General features: G+C 38.7%; 1 protein-coding gene across 1 annotated transcript; it reads right to left on the bottom strand.

Annotated features, from left to right (window-relative positions):
- Positions 1–1,049: 1,049 nt before the first annotated feature.
- Positions 1,050–2,796, bottom strand: LOC142839235 (resistin-like gamma). Its single transcript, XM_075955221.1, has 4 exons — positions 2,727–2,796; positions 2,408–2,559; positions 1,863–1,943; positions 1,050–1,322 (listed from the first exon to the last, which is right to left on the bottom strand). Exons 2-4 carry the CDS (start codon positions 2,532–2,534, stop codon positions 1,195–1,197), a joined length of 336 nt encoding a protein of 111 aa, XP_075811336.1. The 5' UTR covers positions 2,535–2,559; positions 2,727–2,796; the 3' UTR covers positions 1,050–1,194.
- Between the last annotated feature and the right edge of the window lie 15,097 nt (positions 2,797–17,893).

The raw sequence follows: 17,893 nt of genomic DNA, 5'->3' as shown, positions 1-17,893 counted from the left end.
TCTAGCTTTTTTGCTTGCTTTGGGAGACACTTTTCCTCTTCTGGTTTTACATGAGGTCATGTGCCTAGTCTTATTGTTACTTGTTATACTGTGCTTGGTTGATATCCCTAGGAGGCCTGCCCTTTTCTGAAGGGAAATGGAGGAGTAGATCTGGGGGAGAGGGGAGATGGGAGTACTTGGAGGAAAGGAGAAAAGGGAAACTGTGGTCACGAAGTAATATATAAGAAAATAATAATTAAAAAAGAAAAATCATTTTTGGTAATTTTAAGTTGTAACTGATCTATTTTTTCATTCAGGACCATGAAGGTCAAAAATTCAAGTCCAACAACTTAAATCATCGTAACCTTGGGTTACTTCTTGTTTAACACTTATTTCTGCTTGGAATCTTTAATATTTATACGCAGGAACATGACGTGTTAGTGAGACTCAGTGACATGTGAAAGATGTGGCTTTATTTTGTTATCCAAAAAAAGGCAGCTGGGAAGGAAGTCACCTTGAACAATACCATCGTGTCTACTTGAGTAAGAGTACATGTATGTACTAAAAGGTTAGAAGTTAATTATTTTCAACTTCTTCCTGCCTCCCTACACCTTGCCAAGTTCTCCTGCACATGGTTTAGAGTTTGCTATTCGAGTTGGTGAACTCCATTAAAAGCATGTTATTTGATTTACTATATTTCATGCCAAACAAGGTACTCAAGGCTTTCTGAACAGAGGGAATAGGAGAAGTGGAGGATCTGTCCATTTCCCATTCTTCCCATATATTTCCTAGCCACACATCTCACATGCCATTCTGAGATGTAATCTGAGGTGCTGAAAATGTTTTCTGGCAAGAGGCTTCCCAAGATAGGAGAAATAACATTAGAGACATAACATAAAAGCTGAGCAGTGGTGGCACATGCCTTTAATTCTAGCACTTAAGAGGCAGAGGCGGGCAGATCTCTGTGAGTTCAAGGCCAGCCTGGTTTACAGAGAGAGTTCTAAGACAGGATCAAAGCCACACAGAGAAACCCAATCTCAAAACCAGAGAGAGAGAGAGGAAAGAGAGAGGAGAGAGAAATTTGTCTTTATTTTTCAAGAAGCAGTATTAATAGTGAATATGAATTCATCAAGGGATATGAGCCAGGTTGCCAAGTTGAGACTGCAGTTTCTTTACAGTCATCATTTCCAAACTAGGTTCTCAGCCTCCTCATTTTCAGGCCAGTTGGCAGCAGCGGGCGGTGGTCCAGTCCATGCCTGCACACTGACAGTGGCAGGTATTTCCATTCTGGATATCCCATGATCCACAACCATAGCCACAGGCACAACCAGTGACAGCCATCCCTGCATGGTTACATGAGACACAGACATCAGAATCTTTAGACTGCAAGAGATAGAAGGTCCCTAACTGTCCTTTTATCTTAGGAGGCAACGGTTGGATCTAGGTTTTTGCAGGGCATAAAGCTATTCAAATTTCAGAATTCTCTTCAAGCAAGTGAAATGCAACAATTACTTAAACTGAAGGACTTGGAAGGAGGAGTTTCACAGTCATTCAATTGATGGGAATTTCACCCATGTTGTGGTCTCCTGCCCACTAATATAAGAAATAGATTAGGAAATGAATAGAGATTAGGAAATAAATTGTCCATGACTGGACAATCGAGGAACAAGAAGGGCTGGCATGTGGGACATCAAGGAAGAAGTGGCAGGAAGAATGAGCCCAGAGTCCTTCGTAACCTCCTTCAGGTAACTGAAAACTAGAAAGAGACTATGGCTCAGCTCCATGGCAATATAAATCTGACTTAGGATAAGGTGGTATTTGGAAATTGATGGGGGTAGGCACAGGGACACCTTATTCACAAATGCTCCTTGAGGAGTACTCACCAGCAGGACAGGAGGCTAGTTTGCCTCTAGCATTGACACTAGTGCAGGACAAAGACTTAGTCGCAGCGAAGGGACAGTCATCTGAGTAAGAGGAAAAATGTGATGTTATACATAATCTCTCTCACAATTCCCTTTCATTCCTCTTCTATCTCGACACTGTCACTGTTTCCATAATTAGTCCATTCACTTTTAAGATCAGTTCCCTCATTTGTGACAAGAAAGTAATAAAAAGTAAAGTATACTTACCTCTGAAGTGGCCATGAAAATTAAATGAACTAACTAAAAGCTTAATACTATACCTGTTTCATTATGCATTCACAAATTACAGGCCTAGCCTCCTTTTCTTCATCCTTATCAAGAACATTGGGTTCTTACCTAAGAGTTCCAAAGGGTTGAGTACTAAGGAAATCCCTGACTAGGAAGGCAGGGAAGAAGTGGACTGAACAGAAGTTGAGATCTTAGAGTGGGATACAAGGGACTTTAGGTTTTATGAAGAGTCAGCATGAGCAAGGAGTAGCCTATGGTTTCTACTACTCATCCCTTACCTCCACAGTGGAGAAGTTTCTTGATTTTTTTCTCCAGGAGCGAGTCTAAGGTCTCCGCAGTATTCACTGGGACCATCAGCTGGAGAAGGGAGATGAAGATGAGAAGGTAACAAGTTGCAGTCTTCATCCTGTTGAAAGGCAGTGTCCTTGGGCTGGAAGAAAAGGGCAAAGAAGATGAGATCTCTGAGCTCTGGAATGGCTGCGGGGGAAAGGATATATTCTGGAGAGAGTAGGGAGGGAGCAGCACAAGTCACCAGGCTGTAACTGTGTTCGCTGTTTAGAGAAGCAGAGAGGGTCCTCACAGTGCTGACTGACTCACCAGAAGCTCAGGAGTGGTTCCAGGGCCTGAGCAGCTGAGATGCTTTAGTACACTGGGATTGTTGACCTGGATACACAAATATATACAAGAACACCCCAATGAGGTAAACATTTTCAGTATGTTTTGACAGCCCGGATGCCTTGTACAGCAATTTCCTGTGAGTTAAGACACTTGGTTAAAGTACAAACAGTGAGTTTCTTGAGATTGAGGAAGTAAAGCCTCTTCACTTATGTGGTGAAGCTGAAATAAGATTTTCCTCCATGAAGTTATGGGAAAAGCAATCAGCTATTGACTCTGTTTAGCTGAACAGCCAAGTCATGATTCTTGGCCCATGGAGGTTCCTGGAAAACCTTGCAGAGGGCTCTATAGATACAGCATTAGGGACTCACAACACATTCTGGTGTGAGCTTTTCAGTGATATAACTGCACTCAAGTTCTCTAGCTCCTGAAATTAAGTCACACACATGCAAACAAACACATGTGCGCATGCATGCACTTAGAGCGACAGATACAGAGAATGTGTTCTGTATCCTAAAAACAAGTCATACACAACACACTTGGCACCAAAATTCAAACAGGAGAACCAGAGTTGTTAGGGAAGAGAGGCTGCATGTCTCTCCAATGGGTTCTGAGTCCTTTTCCCAAATGGGGTAAGTATACCTGTTGCTACATCAGCAGTAGTAAGGGGCTTTGTGTTGGGTGATAAAACATGTGATCAAGGCTGAGCTATCTACCCACTGGGAAAGTCTGGGAAGGAGAGATTTAAGTGGAACTGTCTTCCTTTAAGTATTATAGAATAACATGCCTGTTCAATAAATGGGATCTGCTGTGTGAATTCAAAGTGCTATGAAATAGGCTAAAGATTTAGAGAAAATTCTATGGTCCTTGAGAGCAACGAGTAAGAGAGTATATACTGTAGTGAGGTTGACAAGCTACTGCTAAGTGTAAGAAAAAGTGCATCTACTGTTAAGATGGCAAGTCAGTAGAAATTTGCTTGTGGAAGGGAGAAATTACAAAGTAAAAGGAATATAGAGCTGTTATGTTCTGCATGAGCCCCTGGTTTTGTGTAATAATGAACTTACCCACTTCTTGGAGCTGGCAGCATGGAAGAAAAAGAGAGTTGAAGTTAGATTTATACTAAAGATCCCTTCGAGGATACCAGAAAATGGAAGGATCTCCCTTGCTCTTGGATTGGGAGGATCAACATAGTAAAAATGGCAATTCTACCAAGGGCAATTTATAGATTCAATGCAATCCCCATTAAAATCCCATAGAAATTCTTCACAGATCTTGAGAGGACATTAATCAACTTTATATGGAAAAACAAAAAACCCAGGATAGCCAAAACAATCTTATACAATAAAGGAACTTCTGGAGGCATTAACATCCCTGATTTCAAACTCTATTACAGAGCTTCAGTATTGAAAACAGCTTGGTATTGGCATAAAAACAGAGAAGTCGATCAATGGAATAGAGTAGAAGACCCAGATTTTATCCCACAAACCTATGAACACCTGATTTTTTATAAAGGAGCTAAAAGTATTCAATGGAAGAAAGAAAGCATCTTCAACAAATGGTGCTGGCAGAACTGGTTGTCAACCTGTTGAAGAATGAAAATAGGTCCGTATCTATCGCCATGCACAAAAACCAAGTCCAAATGGATTAAAGACCTCAATATCAGGCTGAACACACTGAACCTGATAGAAGAGAAAGTGGGAAGTACTCTACAACATATGTGCACAGGAGATCACTTCCTACGCATATCCCCAGCAGCACAGACATTAAGGACAACATTGAATAAATGGGACCTCCTGAAACTGAGAAGCTTCTGTAAAGCAAAGGACACTGTCACTAAGACAAAAAGGCAACCTACTGACTGAGAGATCTTCACCAACCCCACAACAGACAAAGGTCTGATCTCCAAAATATATAAAGAACTCAAGAAACTAGACTTTAAAATGCTAATTAACCCAATTAAAAAATAGGGCACTGAACTGAACAGAGAATTCTCAACAGAAGAAATTCAAATGGCCAAAAGACACTTAAGGTCATGCTCATCCTCCTTGGTGACCAGGAAAATGCAAATTAAAACAACTTTGAGATACCATCTTACACCTGTCAGAATGGCTAAAATCAAAAACACCAATAATAGCCTTTGCTGGAGAGGTTGTGGAGGAAGGGGCACACTCATCCATTGCTGATGGGAATGCAAACTTGTGCAACCACTTTGGAAATCAGTGTGGCGATTTCTCAGGAAATTCGGGATCAACCTACCTCTGGACCCAGTAATACCACTCTTGGGAATGTACCCATGAGATGCCCTATCATATGACAAAAGCATTTGTTCAATTATGTTCATAGCAGCATTAATTGTAATAGCCAGAACCTGGAAACAACCTAGATGCTCTTCAATGGAAGAATGGATGAAGAAAATGTAGACTATATACATATTAGAGTACTACTCAGCAGTAAAAAACAATGACTTCTTGAAATTTGCATGCAAATAGATGGAAATAGAAAACACTATCCTGAGTGAGGTATCCCAGACCCAAAAAGGTGAACATTGGAAGTACTCACTCATAATTGGTTTCTAGCCATAAATAAAGGACATTGAGCATAGAATTTGTGATCCTAGAGAAGCTAAATAAGAAGGTGAACCCAAAGAAAAACATGTAGTCATCTGCCTGGATATGGGAAGTAGACAAGATTGCAGGGCAAAACCTGGGAACTTGGGGGTGAGGTGGCATGGGGCTAAGGGGGAATGGGTTGAGAAATGTGAGAAGGGGAGAATGGGGGGAGCTTGGGGGAATGGGATGGTTGGGATAAAGGAAGGGTGGACATGGGAGCAAAGAAATATATATCCTAATTAAGGGAGCCATCTTAGGGTTGGCAGGAGATTTGACTCTAGAGGGGCTCGCAGGTGTCCAGGGAGATGTCCCCAGCTAGTACCTTGAGCAACTGAGGAGAGGGAACCTGAAATGACCCTATCCTATAGCCATACTGATGAATATCTTGCATATCACCTTAGAACCTTCGTCTGGCAATGGATCAAGATAGAAACAGAGACCCAAATTGGAGCACCGGACTGAGCTCCTAAGGTCCAAATGAGGAGCAGAAGGAGGGAGAACATGAGCAAGGAAGTCAGGACCACGAGGGGTGCACCCATTTTGGGAGCTCACCAAGGCCAGCGGGACTGGGACTGAATAAGTGTGGGATGAAACCGGACTCTCTGAACATGGTGGACAATGAAGGCTGATGAGAAGCCAGGGACAATGGCACTAGGTTTCGATCCTAATACATGAACTGGCTTTGTGGGAGCCTAGCCTGTTTGCATGCTCACCTTCCAGGTCCTGGATAGAAGTGGGAGGACCTTGGACTTCCTGCAGGGCAGGGAATCTGGACTGCTCTTCATTCTGGAGAGGGATGGGGAATGGAGTGGGGGGGGGGAGGGGGAGATGGGTAGGGGAGTGGGGTGAGGGGATGATATGTGGGAGGAGGGGGAGGGAAATGGGAAACAGAGAGGAGGCAGAAATTTTTTTTGTAACAACTAAAAAAATAAAGTAAACAAACCAAAATACAAAAAATAAGATTGGGAGAAAAAAAAAGATCCCTTCCTGGTATTCAAACACTTGAAATCCAAGGAAGAGTCAGGTAGTCAAGAACATAAAATAATAAACAAAGTAAGGATTATAGAAGTGATGATCAATGCCTAGTTCACCCGGTAAAATAGGACTATGTTCACTCAGAAGTTAAAAAAAAACAAACTAAAAAAACCTTGATTCATCAGCAACCCCAAGACTGTTACAGGGCATTAGCAGCATTTTCTATTTCCCTTGGTGACAAGAGATCCACAAGAAATTAAAAAGGCTCTAGCAGCCCTACATAATTCTAGACCAGCAAATAAACTGAGTTTATAAACATGTTAAAGCACCCAGGAAGAGATGAGGAAAGGAAAAAGCAAGTAATGAGTCATGGTCAGGTTACTAAAACACAAGTGTCATAAGTCCCAAGGGGTGGGGGGACTGATAAAAGGCCAAATACTGTGCTTGTGGCTTTTTGAAAGGCTTTAAAGCCCAGCAAGGGTTACAGGAGTGAAAACAGAAGGGGTAGAAGTGGTCTCCTCTACACCCCATTCAGGGGAAGGCAAAGTCATTGGATGGAAGCCACCAAGCTGCTTCTCTGACTGCAATTGAAGGCTGTAGAAGGCAAGTGGAGGCCTCTTGCCAATAATGAATTCATGGGTCTGCTATGAAAGTACAAGTTACTTAGATTTTGGTGGATATTGAACCCAAAATTATATTGATGCATGAGAGTCCCCAAAAGCTCTTGGGGGCAATAGGTGGATGGATCTAGGGGAAAATAATAGTCCAAGTGAAAAGAACCAAGCTGGTCCAAGGTGTGGGCAATAATTCCCCTAGAGAAAACTGAACTAAAAGGTATGCTGGGAATAGAACTTGTCCAACTAACATGGGGCTCTCACGGACGCCAGACATGCCCGAGGGACATACAGTGGATATGGCCAGAACTATAGTTCAGATCAATAGTCTATCAGCCCCTGGGTGTGGTATAGCTAGGCATGTAAGGTGCTGTTTCCCCTTGTTCCTGGGACAGACCAATTTGAAATGTCCCCACCAAGGCTTTGGGGATGAGGAAATCCTCGGATGTCTCATTGCGTTTCCTCAGTATAAGGAAGGCAAACAATTCTATTACATAGTACAATATCTTAAGACTGTATTAGATCTGGCTGACACATTTTTTTTTCGCATTTACTTACCTACTGGCCATCAAGAACAACTTGCATTTGCCTAGAATGGTCAACAGTAGATATTCATAGCCATAAAGTTACCTTCACAGTTACATTCTTTGCTGTGGGGTGGTGCACTGAGTCCTGGCTGTGTCCTGGTGATAGTCCTCTATTAAAAAAATAGCATAGTCATGATGCTAATCTCTGAGTATTTTTTCGGATTAGATAAAATAGAAAACCATTCATGTACCCACAAAAATAGAAGAATAAAAGCTGAATCCACACAAGGTACATTGGCTAGACACAGTTGTAAAATCCTTGGGAGGATTATGTTCCTGTATGATACATATAATAGCTGAAAAAGTTATTCTTAAAATCCTACACTATCCTATACCTGTCATGTAAAAGATCTGCAGGTATTCTTGGAGCACCCAAGATGTTGGAAGGGTCCCATTTAGATCAAGTAGCCCACTTAGTGTAACTTGATATACAGAGGAGTGTGATATAAGATTGGTCTGAAATGAATCAAGAAGCATTTGAATAAGCTAAAAATCTTATACAGCATGATAAACAACTGTGTATCCTAGTACCTCAGTAGTCACACATAAGTTGATTTGACCCATGAGAAAGTGAAGTGAGTCTATATAATGCTTGTACCTTCCAGCAAGGAAATTAAATATACCCTCATGTATGTGGACACAGCTACAGACCTAATACAAATATTTCCATTCAAGTGAATAACAGCTAAATCCATAATCAAAGTCTTATTCAGCTCAGTTTTATGTATAGACACCCACAAAAAAATTGGCTTGTGTAGTCATATTATAAACACTGATATATAGAAATTGACTGAGACAACCAAGAAAAACAGTACTTCCACAAGCCTTACAACCCTTCTGGGCATTGGTTAATTTTAAAATAATATTGATTATTAAAACAATAGCTAAAGAACTTGACAAAAGAAGTTGTCCTGTATTGGGTAAAAATGACACTTCCATATGTTATTAAATAGGAATCAAGAGGTGGGAAAACAGTCTGAGTTGTTGGCTAGAAAGGTCTCTGAGTCCCCATCACCACAAAAAGTATTGCCATTGCTGCTGTTTGCAAGAAAGAACAAGATGGTAAGATTTTGCTTTCTGGGTGGCCAACCTCCTGCAGCACGGGATCTTGAATGCAATCCATGGAGTTGGCATAAGCTAGGACTTTTCTATCTGATGGGGTTAGGAAAAAAAAATACTTACACACTCTCTTCTTGGCTTCCTTCTTTATTTTTGGTTCTATTTGTGTTTTTTCCTATGTTCTTTCTACTATATACTTTTTTTCTTCTACAGTTATACACCTCAACAAAGTTTCAGGCAGTATAGGACTTATAGTGTTTTTTAAAGTAAATGATTATAATGAATACAGGTAAAAACATATTTTTCATCTCTCTAACATGATTAAACATTTAACATTACAGGTGAAAAACAAATTATCCCCAAAAGCAACATACATTCATACCCAACCAACTTCTTATAGATTAACTGTGTGGGCAATCAAGGTCTTTTTGTCAGGTTTTTTACTGGCAGGCTACATTTTGCAGTTTCAAAGAAAGGGTCAATTGCTATATTAATTATCTTGAATGATAACCTTATAAGGAATCTTAAATGAATCACAAACCAAAATTTTATATATGAAAAAGAATCAATCAACTCTACTTTAAATCCTTAGGTTACATATCTACTCATTAATAATATTTTATATGAGGAGATTGAGGGCAGAAATTGTATATGGAATTAGTAATCACCTTTGGTCATCATCTGATCTTAGCAAGAAAGGTACATCAGCCAATGATAATTGGCTACTTTTTCCTTGTTCTCTGACCTTAACAAGTTCCTCATTCAATTATGTATCTTTCAAAACCATTAGATTATCTTCTTGAGTTTTGAAACCGCAAAGCTGTTTAACAAAAATTTCTCAGTCTAACTTTGTTATTTTCAAATCATTGTTTAGGTGTTATGCACTCTGAAACCTGTGAACACATCTCCCAACATTAAAGTTCAAAGAATTTATACTAGTTGTGCTACTGGGACTCAATTTTTTCTGTTTGTTTTATTTTTTATTTTAATTGTTTTTTAAAACAATCTTGTCTCATTTTACATACCTATTACATTCCACTTTATCCCCTCCTCTCACTCCCCCTACCTTCCCTTCATCCCCTCTTCAGAGAGGGTAAAGCTTCCTATGAGGAGTCAACATAGTCCATCATAACACTTTGAGGCAGAACCTCCCCACCCTCTGTCCCCATATCTAGGCTGAGAAAACTATCCCTCTAAAAACAATGGACTTCAAAAAGCTAATTCAAGCACTAGGGATAAATCCTGGTCCCACTGCCAGTGGTCCCACAGACTGCCCAAGCCACACAGTTGTCACCCACATTCAGAGTGCCTACTCCGGTCCTATGCATATTCTCCAGCTTGTGTCAGTGAGCTCTCACTAGCTCAGGTCAGCTGTTTCTGTGGGTATTCCCATCATGGTCTTGACCTTTTTTTCATATTATCACTCCTCCCTTTCTTTGATTGGTCTCCCAAAGCTCAGCCCAGCTCTTAGCTCTAAATCTCTGCATCTACTTCCATAAGAGACCCCAAAAATTCTATCAGAGGACTCCTACAGCTGATAAACACCTTCAATAATGTGACAGGATACAAGATCAACTCAAAAAATCAGTAGCCCTCCTATATAGAAAATAAATGGGCTGAGAAAGAAATCAGAGAAACATCACCCTTTGCAATAGCCACAAGTAACGTAAAATATCTTGTGATAATGCTAATTAAAGAAGTGAAAGACCTGTATGAAAATAACCTTAAGTCTTTGAAGAAAGACAATGAAGAAGATATCAGAAAATGGGAAGATCTCCCATGCTCTTGGATAGGTAGGATCAATATGACAAAAATGGCAATATTACCAAAAGCAATCTATAGATAAAATGCAATCCCCATCAAAATCCTAACACAATTCTTCACAGATCTAGAAAGAACAATACTCAACTTCATGTGGAAAACAAAAAAAAAAACAGGATAGCCAAAAAAATCCTGTACAATAAAGCAACTTATGGAGGCATTGCCATCCCTGACTTCAAGCTCTACTATAGAGCTATAGTAACAAATACAGTTTGGTCCTTACATAAAAACAGAGAGGTAGCCCAAATGGAATTGAATAAAAAATGCTGATACTAATCCACATACCTATGATCACATGACCTTTGACAAAGAAGCTAAAGTTATACAGTGGAAGAAAGCATCTTCAACAAATGGTGCTGGCATAACTGGATGTCAACATGTAGAAGAATGCAAATAGATACATACCTATGCCCATGCACAAAACTCAAGTCCAAATGAATCAAAGACCTCAACATAAATCATACACTCTCAGGGAAGAGAAAGTGGGAAATAAAAGTGGGAAATATCCTTAGACACATGCGCAAAAGAGACCACTTTCTAAATACCAGTAGCAGAGACACTGAAGACACTGAGAGTAACAATTAATAAATGGGACCTCGTCTCAGAGTAAAGGGTTGGGGAAAAATATACCAATCAAATGGACCTAAGAAACAAGCTGGTGTAGCTATACTAATATCTAACAAAATAGACTTCAAACTAAAATCAATCAAAAGAGACAATGAAGGACATTTCATATTAGTCACAAGCAAAATCCATCAATGTAGTAATAGGAGCGGCGGGGCTGCGTCCCCAACACCCCAGTCGCCTGCCCAGCTAGCTTATGCCCCGAAATAATTACACAGACACTGTATTCTTTTAATCACTGCTTGGCCCTTAGCTCTAGCCCTTACTGGCTAATTCTGATATCCCAATCAACCCATCTCTAATAATCTGTGAGCACCGGTCTTACCGGGAAAGATTCAGCATGTCTGACCTGGCGGCTTGCTTCATTGCGTGTGTCTTACCGGGAGCAGGGAGCATGGCGTCTCTCTCTGAGGCATCTGCTCCCAAGAGCAGAGCTGTGGAGTCTGACCTCACTTCCTCTTCCTCCCAGCGTTTTGTTCTGTTTACTCCTCCCACCTATCTCCTAACCAATGAGAGCCAAGCAGTTTCTTTTTATTTAACCAATGACCTTCCTCCATCACATCAAGAGAAAATTTCAATACTGAACATCAATGCCCCGAATACAAAAGTACCCTCATATGTAAAATAAACACTTCTAAAGCTTAAATCATACATTAAACCCACACACTAATAGTGGGAGACTTCAACACCCCATTCTCACCACCGGACCGAGTCTGTCAGACAAAAAAAAATCAAAAGAGAACTAAGGGAGCTAACAGATGTCATGACTCACAGTAACTTAATAGACATCTATAGAAGATTCTATCCAAACATAAGAGAATATACCTTCTCTCCGCACCTCATAGAACTTTCTCAAATATTGACCACTTACTAAGTAACAAAACAAATCTCAACAGATACAAAAAAAAAATTGGAACAACCCCATATACCTTATCAGATCACCATGGATTAAAATTAGAATTCAACAGTAGCACTTATTCCAGAAAGCCTACAAACACATGGAAATTAAACAATGCTCACCTGAATCATCAATGGGTCAGGGAAGAAATTTAAAACTTCCTAAAATTCAATGAAAATTAACATACAACATACCCAAATTTATGGGACACAATGAAAACATTGTTAAGAAGAAAGTTCATAACACTAAGTGCCTACATAAAGAATCCCAGACTAGTAAATTAACAGAACATTTGACAACTTTAGAACAAAAAGAAGCAAACTCAGCCAGGAAATAATCAAATTGAGATCTGAAATCAATAAAATAGAAACAAAGAAAACAATACAAAGAATCAATGAGACAAAGAGTAGGTTCTTCAAGAAAATTAACAAAATAGTCAAACCTTTATACAAAGTAACCCAAAGACACACAGAGAGAATATCCAAATTAACAAAATCAAAAATGAAAAGGGAGTCATAACAACAGACACAGAGGAAATCCAGAGAATCATTAGGTCATATTTTGAAAACCTGTACTCCACAAAATTGGAAAACTTAAAGAAAATGATCAAATTCCTGGATAAATATTACTTAGAAAAATTAAATCAAGATCAGATGAGCAAATTAAATAGACCAATAACTGCTAAAGAAATAGAAACAGTCATCAAAAGTCTCCCAACCAAAAAAAGCCCAGGACCAGATGGTTTTAGCTCAAAATTCTACAAAAATTTCAAAAAAACTAATATAAATACTCCTCAAATTTTTTCCACACAATAGAAACTGAAGGAATATTGCCAAACTCTTTTTTATGAGATTACAATTACCCTAATACACAAACCACATAAAGACATTACTAAGAAAGAGAATTAGGGACCAATCTCATGAACATTGATGCAAAAGTACTTAATAAAATACTGGCAAAACAAATCAAAGAACACATCAGAAACATCACCCACCATGATCAAGTCAGCTTGATCCCAGAGATGCAGGGATAGTTCAACATACAAAAACCATATAAACAAACTGAAAAATAAAAACCACATGATCCTCTCATTAAATGCTGAAAAAAAACTTCAACAAAATACAACATCCCTTCATGATAAAGGTCTTGGAGAGAGCATGGATACAAGGAACATACCTAAACATAATAAAGGTAATATACAGCAAGCTGACAGCCAACATTCAACTAGAGAGAAACTCACAGAGATCCCACTGAAATAGGAAACAAGACAAGATTGTTCACTCTATCCATATCTATTTATATAGTTCTTGAGGTCTTAGCTAGAGCAATAAGACAATAAAAGCAGATCAAGGGGATTCAAATCAGAAAAGAAGAAGTCAAACCCTCACTGTTTGTTGATGATATAATAGTTTACATAAGCAACCCAAAAAATTCTACCAAGGAACTTCTACAACTCATTAACACTTTCAGTAATGTAGCAGGATACAAGATAAACTAAAAAAAAAAAACAGTAGCCCTCCTTTACACAGATGATAAATGGGCTGAGAGGAAGTCAGAGAAACATCACTCTTCACAATAGCCACAAACAGCATAACATATCTCGGAGTAACTCTAACTAAACAAGTGGAAGACCTGTATGACAAGAACTTTAAATCTTTAAAGGAAGAAATTCGAAAAGATACCAGAAAATGGAGAGCTCTCCCATGCTCTTGCGTAGGTAAAATTAACATAGTAAAAATGACAATCTTACCAAAAGAAATCTACAGATTCAATGCAAGGCCCATCAAAATTCCAGCAAAAGTCTTCACAGACCTCAAAAGAACAGTACTCAACTTTATTTGGAAAAGCAAAATACTCAGGATAACCAAAACAATCTTGTACAATTTAGAAACTTCTGGAAGTATCACAGTCCCTGACTTCAAACTCTACTACAGAGCCAGCTTGGCATTGGCATAAAAACAGACAGGAGGAACAATGAAAATGAATCAAAGACCCAGATATTAATCCACACACCTTCAAACACCTGATTTTTGACAAAGAAGCAAAAAAACATCAAATGGAAAAAAGAAAGCATATTTAACAATCGGTGCTGGCAGAACTGGATATCAACATGTAGAAGAATGAAAATAGATCCATTATCTATTGCCATGTATAAAACTCAAGTCCAAATGAATCAAAGACCTCAACATAAAGCCAACTATACTGAACCTCATAGAGAGAAAGTGGAAAGTAAACTTTAATGCATTAGCACAAGGGACCACTTCCTAAATATAACCCCCGTAGCATAGACACTGAGAGAAACAATTAATAAATGGGACCTCCTGTAACTGAAAAGCTTCTGTAAAGCAGAGGACATGGGCAGCAAGAAAAAAAAACAGCAGCCTACAGAACAGGAAAAGATCTTCACTCAGCCCACATCAGACAGAGGTCTGATCTCCAAAATATAGGAAGAACTCAAGAAACTGGTCATCAAAAGAACAAATAATCCAGTAAAAATTGGAGTACAGAGAACTTTCAACAGAGGAATCTAAAATGGCTGAAAGACACTTAAGGAAATGATCAACATCCTCTGACATCAGAAATGCAAACCAAAACAACTCTGAGATTCTATCTTACACCTGTAAGTATGGCCAAGATCAAAAACACTGATGACAACTTATGCTGAAGAGGATGTGGGGTAAAGAGAACACTCCTGTATTGCTGGTGGGAATACAAATTGGTACAGTCCCTTTTGATGTCAGTGTGGCAATTTCTTAGAAAATTAGGAAACAGCCTTCCTCAAGACCCAGCAATACCATGTTTGAGTATATACCCAAAGAATGCTCAATTGTACCACAAGGACATGTGCTCAACTATGTTCATTACAGCATTTTTGGTGATAGCCAGAACCTGAAAACAACCTAAATGTCCCTTGACTGAAGAATGGATAAGGAAAATATGGCACATTTATGCAATGGAGTATTATACAGCAGAAAAATTAATGACATCTTGAAATTTGCAAGCAAATGGATGGAGCTAGAAAACATCATATTGAGTGTAATGTACTCATTCATAAGTGACTTTTAGTCATAAAGCAAAGGAAACCAGCCTAAAATTCACAATCACAGAGAAACCTAGACAACAATGAGGACACTAAGAGAAACATACATGGATCTAATCTACATGGGAACTAGAAAAAGACAAGATCTCCTGAATAAATTGAGAGCATGGGGACCAGAGGAGAGGGCTTAAAGGGAGGGAGAAGTAAGAGAAGAGTGAAGAGAAAAATGTAGAGCTCAATAAAATCAATAAGCAAGCAAACAAATAAATAAAACAAATGGTTTCAGTTTAAGTGCTAAACCACTTGAGACTACAAAGGCTTCTCATACTCAGCTTCAAAAGTTTTATTCTCCTAAACAAACTTGTTTCAAAAGCAGTGGTATGGTGATGGATGTTGACCCCCTTCCCTTCTCCTAGAAAATTAATATTCATTATAAAATACGTATGAACCTGCAGGAGTTAGAATTCTTACAGATGTTTATGTTTTTATAGTACATCACTAAACATACTCATCATGGGTGTTACACACACTGGCATATCCTCCATCACTATTATTCTGTCTTTTCCATGCCAAACCCTAGAAAGACCTGGGCATGAAACTTTAAGGCAGTGTTATCAAACTGAATGGCCATTATCTACTGTCACTTGCACCAGCTTGGGTGTTGTGCCCATAGATTACCCTCTAGGAGCTGGCTCTACTCTCAAGACTTCTGCTTTTCTTTGCTGAACTTCCTCTCGGAAGTCTAGAATTTCAGATACAGAATTAAAGCACAACTTCAGCAACCATTTATTACTGAAGCTGACTGATGCCAACTGAGACATCTGGGATGTGATCCCAGCATGCCCTATTGACATCAAGTTTGGCACAGGCTTCATAATGTCTCAGTTCCCTATCCCAGCGGCTACAGTTTTTGTTCACTTTCTCAGTTCTCATTCACTCCATTCTTTCATCAATAATTGATATGTTATATTTACACAAATCTAGAAAGGACCCAGATAATTTTGGAGGATGTCACTGTTTGTTGGCAAGGAGCCAAACTCTTTGTGAAATATAACCTGGAAGTCTAGTAGTACTAGGATTTGAGCACTGAGCAACGAGTTGTCCAAAAGACAGAAAACCTGGAGGGCTACTGCAATGTTTGCTTTTGAAAAGATTTTTATTTATTTTTTTTATATTTTATTTCTATTTTTAAGTCTGTCACTTTATCAGCAGTACAAAACAAGAAATTGTGAACTGAACAGACCCTGGGACAAAGTAAGTTTAAAAGAAATACTGAGAACCAAGTGAGAAAGTCTAATGTCAATGCAAATTCGGTCTGAGAGCTTGGCCTGTAAAATGTTCAAATAAGTTAAAGTAGTTATCATTTAAACAGTAAGGTGTCCCCAGTAAAAGGGGAGCCACAGCTTCGCCTAAATATAACTCTAGCATGTGCCAAGTTGACAAAAATCCAACCACAACAATTGTCTCGTGTCAACTTGATATGCAAACACATGATTATTCACCTCTAACTCTTCTTTGTTTTTTATTCTTAAGGTCTCACTCTAATATTAACATCACAATATGAAACATAAATAACTCATGTGTCCTTAGCTCATGCTAGGGCAGCTGTTACACTTTGAACTCCTCTCCTAGAACTTAACTGACCCTGGAGGAAAATGCTCATTTCACATGTACAATCTGGCGCTTAAGCCCTACCTTTCTCTCTCTCTCTCTCTCTCTCTCTCTCTCTCTCTCTCTCTCTCTCTCTCTCTCCCTCCCTTTCTTTTGTCTCACCATCTCTCCTTTTCTCTCTTCCTCCTCTTCACTTTGTGTCTGTGTGTGTGTGAGTGCATTCACTGTGTATCTGTACATATGTGAGCAGGCAGGAAGTCAATTCTTGTAATTGTCCTCAGATTTTGTCCATCTCGTTCTCTCACTTTGCCTGAAGCTTGCCAATCCAGTTACCCTGGCTAAGCAGTAAGTCCAAGGAAAATGCTTGTCTATGCCCCTTCAATACTTGGATTACTAGTATACACTAACAAGGCTGACTATTTTATGTGAATTTTAAATATAAAAAAATGGGTTCTTCATGGCTTCTAGCTTTGAGAAACCTACTACCATAATTAACAAGATGGAAAGACAAAATTTTTATTGTAGGTGTAGTTAATTTATTTTAATTCTTTTTAAGTTCTCAATAGTCACACCATTATTTATTACTTAAAATTATTTTGATAGTCTAAAGTTGACACATGAATTATAGCCTCTTCAAAGGCTCAAAATTAGATACCCCCAATCTTATAAAACATTTAATACACAAACACTTCTTCACTTTCTTAACAATGTCATCAATATATTAAACTAGTTTTTGCTTTGGGATTCTGTGACTTTTTTATGCTCCAGTAAGGTACAATATCATAATTCTCAGTAACAGGTGAGGACTGTGGTGGTTTTTGACATATGTGAGACATGTGATTGGGAAAGAAGTTACCTTAAAGCTATCTTTAAGGTACTTGAATTGTAAGGCATATACATACATGTTGAAAAGTTAGAACATAATTATTTTAAATTTCCCCCCACTTGTCCACACTTTATAGTCTTCCAAATCTTAGCTACTTTAACTCATTTGCACATGTTATAGATGTTGTTTCCCATAAAAGCATGCTATTCCATTTCTCTGTATTTCATGCCATCCAATGTACTTATACTTTGTATTAAAATTTGTGAGTAGGAGAACTGAATGGGGGAGATCCATTGTCCTCAAAATGTTCTTTCTTGGCAACCCATCTCAGATCCAGTGAAATATAATCATTGACCTACTAAAACTGTCTTCTTGCAACATTGCACCACAAGCTACGAATAATAACATTGAAGACATAATCATAGATGAGTGCAAATCTCTCTTTATTACTTAAGAAGTAGGATTACTGTGTAATATGAATTTAT

The sequence above is a fragment of the Microtus pennsylvanicus genome, chromosome 1 (assembly GCF_037038515.1).
Source record: "Microtus pennsylvanicus isolate mMicPen1 chromosome 1, mMicPen1.hap1, whole genome shotgun sequence".
NCBI lineage: Eukaryota > Metazoa > Chordata > Mammalia > Rodentia > Cricetidae > Microtus > Microtus pennsylvanicus.
This window is presented reverse-complemented; position numbering and strand designations above follow the sequence as displayed.